Below are 7,803 nucleotides of genomic sequence, written 5' to 3'. Positions count from 1 at the left end.
CCATGCATTTATACTTGTGCGTAGGTGTGTCCGTCATTCTGCAATTACACCCCCAAACGCTAGTCGGCAGTAGCGCTACAGCGTCCACTGTGTTGACTTTTGCCGGCCGAGCAGGCTAACTTCCAGTTAATGGGGGTAAAATTGTATATGTGCGGCTGGTGTAGCCTTTTCAAATGTTACTGACTGAATGGATCACATTCTGATAGCGAAACGAGTAATTTCGCTCGGGTTGCGACGGTCAAATATATTGATTCACTGTGTTACAGCCGCCATTTTGGCCGCAAGGAAATGTTACTTCAAAGCGCGGGGTACTTTGGTCGGCTCAGAGGCTGTGCGAGGCTACCCAGCCGACCAATCACAGAGCCTACAGTCCGCATCGACTCGACCTGTAGTTACATTTTGGAGGAGGTGCACATCAGGCAACGGCATAGCCTCTGCGTAGCCCAGTAGCCTACGCCGTGGATTTGACGCAGAAGTACAAATTGCACTTGAGGTTGAAGCTGAGCGGAGGAGTCACGGGGGATGGTGTCCGATTGACTCTCAAAGCGGCAGTAGAACTGGTTAAGCTCATTTGCCAGGTGAGAATCGTTTATGGAGTGGGGTACTTTGGGTTTATAGTTTGTGATCTGTATGAACCCCCTCCAGACAGAAGTGGCGTCGTTTGCAGAGAACCGGTTCTTTAGTCTCTCTGCGTACATTAGTTTAGCTTCTCGCACCTCCTTGCTAAACCTGTACTTTAACGCCCTGTCACCACTCCTAAATGCCTCTTCATTTTCCAAACTTAGCTGTCTGAGTTTAGCTGTGCTGAACCAAGGTTTGTCATTGTTATAACTCACCCTGGTCCATGTTGGAATGCAGCTGTCCTCACAGAAGCTGATGTAGGACGTCACAGCCTCTGTAAACTCATCCAGATTGTTGGTAGCAGTCCTGAAAACATCCCAGTCAGTGCAGTCCAAACACGCCTGAAGACCCTCTACAGTTTCACTGGTCCACTTCTTTGATGTCCTCACTACAGGTTTACAGAGCTGTAATTTTTGCTTGTATGGAGGAATTGGGTAGATCATGACGTGATCAGAGTGTCCCACTGGAGTGCGTGTGATGGCGTGATAGGCACTGCTAACTGTGGTGTAGCAATAATCCAAAGCGTTCCCCTCTCTGGTTGGATACTTTATAAACTGTCTGTATTTGAGGAGTTCTTGGCTGAGATTTCCCTTGTTAAAGTCACTGAGAACAATAACAAGGGTCCACACACAGTATCCGGTCGGCCAGCATGCGCAGTGCGTCCTGAACGTTGGCGTGTGGCGGAATGTAAACACCGACCAGAGTGAATGAAGAAAACTCACGGGGGGAGTAAAATGGTTTACAGTTAATGATAAAATATTCCAGATTAGGAGAACAGTGCTGCTGAATCAGTGTAACGTCGCTACACCAGCCATTGTTAATATAAAAACAAACACCTCCACCTTTTGTTTTGCCGGAGAGTTCTGTGTTGCAGTCCGCTGTGTACAGTTGGAAGCCTGCCAGCTGCAGCGTTGAGTCCGGTATCAGTTCACACAGCCACGTCTCCGTGAATCACAGAACAGAAGATGAATAAAAGTCTCTGTTTTTCCCCACCAGAAGCTGAAGTTCGTCCAGTTTGTTGCACAGTGAACGCCCGTTGGAGAGAAATATTGCCCTTCACCAAAATGTCCAATAATTCCACGGATGGCGCGAGAAAAGTGGGAATTAAATCCACTGGACTTGTTTCCCTGATGTTCATGAGCTCCTCCCTGGTGAAAGAGCACCGGGAATCACAGCCAAAAACTGAATTAACACACAAAAACAAAACAAAACAAAGCGCACCTAACACCGAGGCAGCTATACTCACCGCCATCTTGGAAAGTAACTGCGAACTTTGTTCAGCCAATGGGTTTTAGTGTTTTAGCAATTGAGAAAAACTGTAAAATGAATAAGTAAGTTGACATAACTAAATGGGTTTATAATGTTTTATAGTGTATCCAAAGCAACTTACAATTGCTATGCATGTATTGAGGTATTGGTAGTTGTTTGTACGCCTCTAGGAACTATTGGTTATGTGTCTTGCTCAATGACACATTGGATATGTCCCATACCAAAAGCATGTATCTTATCCACAACACCATCGCCACCCCGGAGCTAACCGCGCACCAGAGCTCACATGAAAGCTTTTACAACAACCTGAACCAAATCAAACTGGAGTTAGTCTGAAAAACAGATAATTCCAACATTTAGGTGTGAAAGCACGCTAAGACAGGTGATTTATATTTTAAAAGCCTTACCTCTCTGTCCAGCTCAGTGCTATCAACTATGATTGTTCCGGTGTTTGAGTTGATGGAAAACAGGTCAGGGGGAGTTGCTGGCTCCTGGCTTATAATCCTGTAGCGGATATCTGCGTTATCAGTCCCTGGGTCGTCAAGATCTTCGGCCACAACAGTAATCACTTCAAAACCTTGAGAGAGAGAATTCAGAAGTCAAAATTAGGTACAGGCTTTTCAAAGTATTTAGAGCACTTTATTAAACCTGCAGTGCAAAACGTTTGTCTTCCCTTCTGTCAGTGAGAGTATTTACACAACACTGTCGACACATGCTTAAAAACGTACTGAGTTGCTACTGACACTACGTTGCTACGTCTTCAGCTTGGTATAAAATACATCATTATGGTTCACCTCAGACACCATTTTAAAACTCTTATATACTTCAAATGCAGAGAGATTTAGCTGGCCTGTGATAGGCTTAATCAGCATTGTGTAGCAAGGACTTGAAAGTAACAGACATTCCTTTATACATAAAAGTCCTGCACTCTAGCTTTAAAGAGGTCATTTACTAAATCAAGCTGGGGCGTGGTGACATACAGGGCCATGTGTATCCTAGTTTTTTTTTTCCAACCTAACAAATCACCTGTTGATTACATGGTTGTGTATTTGTGTAAACTAGGGCATAAGGTCTGACTGACGCTGGAGGTAGGTGGGGGAAGTTATATTGTCTTAAATCTGATGTGAGCTACTTCAGGGAGCCAGTGGAGGTCATGGGAGAGGGGGTTCACATGGGAGAACTTTGATAGATTGAACACAAGGACATTCTGAGTTTTATAATTTAGAAAACAGAAGTATTTTTCCCCCTACGGAGGACTAAATCACCTCAAAAAATAAACAGTAGTGTCAAGCAATGACAACTAAGCAATGAAGCACTGTTGCAGACAAAAACCAAAAAGGTAGGTTGAGAAAACTAGATAAGATAAGATAAGAGTACTGAGGTTGTGTCAAAAGTTATTTTTGATTTTATCATTTGACACACTCTATAGTTCTCTACACAGAATTCCCAAATTAGTGAATAAGGGACAATTTCTACAAAATGAACAAATTGAGAGGGCTTTGGCTTTATCAGCGTGCTTCATCTTCTTCCCTACTCCTCTGGACAGCATTGGCAGACCAATATAGTTTCACTGGGAAACTTTGTTCAGCCTCTCAGCATTTACACTTTATTTCCAGGTAAAGCAACAGCGAACAGTAAACACCAGATGTCATTCTGTACCACGTTGCTCGCTATCGTTTCGATAGTCTGTGTTAACATTAACAACTTGCCTCCCCCACACGCAGCTCACCTGCTGCAATGAAACGGAATCGGGGGTGGAAAAATCCAACATGTGAGTTGTGTTTTGGGCAACTTTGTAAAATTTCTGAGCACACAAAATATTTTAACAGAAATGTCCCATTGAGACATAGAGTCCTGTTTATCACAAAATAAAACAAACAATTTTTTGTTGAAATAAAATACAATGAGACAGCCTGAAGACGGCCAACCAAAATATCTGACATGTCAGAAATTCATCACGAATCAGCAAAGAAAATCAGCCACAAGGTGTTGGATTTTTACTTTATCTAAGTTTAGGAAAAAAACATTAGAAGCTCTGCCCTGCTTTTTTTCTCTTGTAAAAGTGAAAAACACAATTGAACACTAACAGACATCTTTTTCAGGCTGAAATGAGATCTACTAATTATACCTTTTGGTGCGGACTCAGCAACTTCTCCCAGGTAAGTGGTTTGAGTGAAAATAGGATTGTTGTCGTTCTGGTCGATTACATTCACTAAAATATCCATCACCTCAGCCGGTCCTGAACCATCTGCCACAGCACGCGCTTGAAACTGCACAGAGACAAACACATTTTTATTAAAATACTGCAAATGAAAGAATAATGTAGATGCTTTCATACATCCCTAGAGAATGCACGCAGGTGACATGATGAACATTCCTGCCACTGGTTTCACACTGAATCACTAGTCGTGTTTCCATCATCGTTTATTTATGCCCATTGTGAAGTCGGCCTATCGCATTAGAAAAGGTTGATGGAAATGGCAAAATATGAAATTTAATTAATTTCGCAGGTTTTTACATTTGCGTGAGCCTTTTTTATAAAAGAGTTCATGCGTTAAATGCAAAATGAATAGGCTACACCTTTGCAGAATTAGTTCTGATATAACAAACATTTCCCAGTGAGCACCAAGCCAAATTTCACCGTTGAATTGTGGTGGTTGAAACCTTGATGATTTTTGGTCTGAACGTCTTATGACTTCCTAGTGAGCATTTTTTAGGTGAAAAAACATTTAAAAGACGTAAGAACACAATGTGTGTATAACTACTAATGCTCAAATGTATCAAAGTTTCAAATGACGATTGATTACGCAGTTTCCCTAATATTATAGATTCTGTCATGAGGTCCTACCAGAGCGCCACAGACTCAAATTCACAGCGGAATGGCAGACCAGCGAAAAAGGCGGCTGAGAGATGCAGAGGGGGCGGCTTTATCCCAAAAAATGATATGTTTGATACTGTGTATGTCTGTTTTCTTTATTTTATTTTCCCTGAAACAATTTTTCAATTGCAGCTTATTCAGTCTTTTTTTTTTTTTTGGCAACATTTCAAGTTTGCTTCTGGAGGAGCAAAGTACCAGCAGTGTGAATGTTTAGTATTATAATATAGTAATACGAGAATACATTCTGGGTGAGATATGGTTTTAAAGATTAGCTGAAAAGTTGACAAAAGGAACACCTCTGATTGTTTTGATTACATTTGTTTGGAAACTTTTGAAACTCTTCCACGTTGTGATTCTTAATGGAGTCAGCAGAAACATAGAAAAGCCCTGTTGTAAAATGTTCTGTAATAAATACCACATTACTTGATTTTACCGTCACAGTTTTAATTGTTGACAGCTTGTTGATTACGATCTATGGTAGGTTCTGGGTTATATTCAGTTGAATCACTGTAAAGTACTCCTCTATACATGGCAATGGGATGGACAAATGAACATACATGATGTAGTGTACTCGTACATACAGATGTCTCAGTCAAGTTTTTTTGGCCCTGAGCCAAGTCCTCTAGTACTGGGTATCTGAGAGTCCAATCTAATACTTAATATTACTTAATACTTACTGAAATGTTGAGTATATATGTATTAGGTTAATATAATATGTCAGAATAAAATTAATTTTCACATAGACACAATTATTTTCACTCAAATATGGAGTGAAATATTCGGAGTGCAGACCCTCAGCTATCGTTAAGGAGAGCAGTGTTGACATACAGTCAAGAAAGGAATTTTAATCAGCTTTTTCTTTTTGCAAGTGAAAGTAAACCGACCGCTACCTCAGTGTACTTTACAATTTACTTTTACATTTATGTCAACATAAAATGGTGGGTAACAGAATACAAAGTGTGTTCAAATGTTTCCCTTAACTCCCTGTTTGAACCTAAAAAGGTGACAAAGAGTGCATGTATAAAACCAACATCAGAGGATACTTACTCTGTACTTGTCTTGTTTTTCTCTGTCCAGTGCTTGTGTGATATACAGATTGCCATTGTCTCTGTCCATGGTGAAAAGGCCAACAGGAGGTTCATCAACTCCCGGACCAGAGATGCTGTAATAGATCCTCTTCACTTTATCCGCAGAAGAGCGGATCTGAACAAAACACACCAGGTCTGAGTTATTCTCCTGTCACTGACTACATAGTTACAATACTAATAGTAATTTCTGACATACAGAAACCGAGTGGCCTGGTTACAGCGTTCTACATGTTTAGTTCCTCTTACTTGAGATATTTTCAAGGGATAGGGTCCTCTGTGATTCTCACTAACACTGATGTCAGGAACAACCCACTCTCTCTTCTTCCTCCTCAGTCCTTCACCAGACTTGGGGAAATACAGAACAGGCACCAGTGTCTCAGGTGCACTCTGGAAGAACATTTACATTTATAGTCAGTTTAAATCTAAGCAAAGAAGAAAAAGAAGAAAAATGAATTTTGTCTTCAACATTTTTAACCAGTTTTTCAAACCATTAGTTAATTATTTTCTTGAACAACACGGAGCTCTATGGGACCAGAGAATGCACACAGATGATGAATTAAGAGCCTCCTGGCATCAATGAAATTGGTGCTAAAATGTTTCATATTTTCATATAGTAAACAATTCACCGAGTACTCCAGTAAGTTACATTACACGAAAAATGAAAAATGTAATACTAAAAAAAATGCAGCCAGTCTTGCACATTTGTAAACAGCTAACTCTGTAAACTGCACAAGATTTTTTAATGTTTCAAGCCTTTAATAAACAACAAAGTATGTAGGACTAGCAAAGCATATTTTACACAGAATGTATTGTTGTAGAAGAGTTTAATTTATCCTACAAATGGGGCTGGAAACTTCCTTCAGTAGTGTCTCTAATCCTACCTCTGAGTCCACTTCAGTCAGGTGGTGCTGGTGCAATACCCTGACAGAAAGAGTCATTTTGTGACCTTGCGAGTCCCAGGAGTGGATGAAGAAGTCCTGGTGTCCTTCATGAAGAACAACCTGTCTCTTTACCTGGAGGGAGAAAACACTCATCAGCAAAGGCTGACGTACTAGCAACACTTTTAGATTTAATAAAGATTTCTACGTGACAAAATCAAAACTTAGACTTGGCTGGGCTCAGGTCAGTGTGTGGTGTATGTAAAGAAAAAGGCAAGAAAACATTTAGAGGTTTCTCTCCACAGAGCTACAGATGCCACATCTTAAATGAAAGTCGCATTTGCTCTACTCAGTTTATTGCAGAGAATTTATATTTCAATTGGGTTTGTTTCCCAATTAGAAAACTCCTCCTATTACTTTTTAATATCCAACCAGAGTTACACGAATCCCCTAAACACTGTAGCTCCTATATGGCTAAAAGGATGTGTGAGGATGTTGGAGAGCTGAGCTTTAGAATTGGCAAGTTTTCAATCAAGTCTGTTAAACTCTACTGACCATCAGTGTGCCGTCTGTCTGTACCACGAAACGTCTGTCATCACTGCTGAAACCAAATCTTGTGCGGTCTGTGCAGTCAGTGAAGCCCACTGGAAGTGGACAGAAGAAACAGGCATCCGTTACAAATGCAGTACACACACTGCCACACATTGCCTAACACTGATTAAACGTGGTACCCTGGAGTCGGCACAGCAGGCTAGATAGAGTGGGACTTCCTACAATACTTTTACTTAATTTTCAATGCAGGACTTTTACTTGTACCAGAGTATTTTTACAGTGTGGTCTTCCTAGTAAAGTAGAACTAGTAAAGAATCTGCATTTGCTCTGCTGAGAAGGTGATTGGCTGCAATCTTCAAGCCCTTCAGGACGCTAGATCTTAGTGCTGCATTTGATACCATTGACCATCAGATCCTATTGCAGAGACTGGAATATTTCATTGGCATTAAAGGAACCGCTCTAAGCTGGTTTAAGTCCTATTTATCAGATCGATTTCAGTTTGTACATGTTAACGATG

At 40.7% G+C, this 7,803-nt stretch overlaps 1 protein-coding gene across 1 annotated transcript in view; it reads right to left on the bottom strand.

Annotated features, from left to right (window-relative positions):
- Positions 1–7,803, bottom strand: part of cdh28 (cadherin 28) — a 53,576-nt gene that overhangs the window by 37,748 nt on the left and 8,025 nt on the right. Inside the window, exons 3-7 of the mRNA XM_046057461.1 lie at positions 7,290–7,378; positions 6,738–6,869; positions 6,103–6,243; positions 5,816–5,971; positions 4,019–4,160 (exon numbers count right to left, since the gene is read on the bottom strand). Coding sequence (XP_045913417.1) covers positions 4,019–4,160; positions 5,816–5,971; positions 6,103–6,243; positions 6,738–6,869; positions 7,290–7,378 — 660 coding nt within the window. The remainder of the gene's footprint in view (positions 1–4,018; positions 4,161–5,815; positions 5,972–6,102; positions 6,244–6,737; positions 6,870–7,289; positions 7,379–7,803) is intronic.

Source organism: Micropterus dolomieu, linkage group LG08, assembly GCF_021292245.1.
Source record: "Micropterus dolomieu isolate WLL.071019.BEF.003 ecotype Adirondacks linkage group LG08, ASM2129224v1, whole genome shotgun sequence".
Classification (NCBI taxonomy): Eukaryota; Metazoa; Chordata; class Actinopteri; order Centrarchiformes; family Centrarchidae; genus Micropterus; species Micropterus dolomieu.
This window is presented reverse-complemented; position numbering and strand designations above follow the sequence as displayed.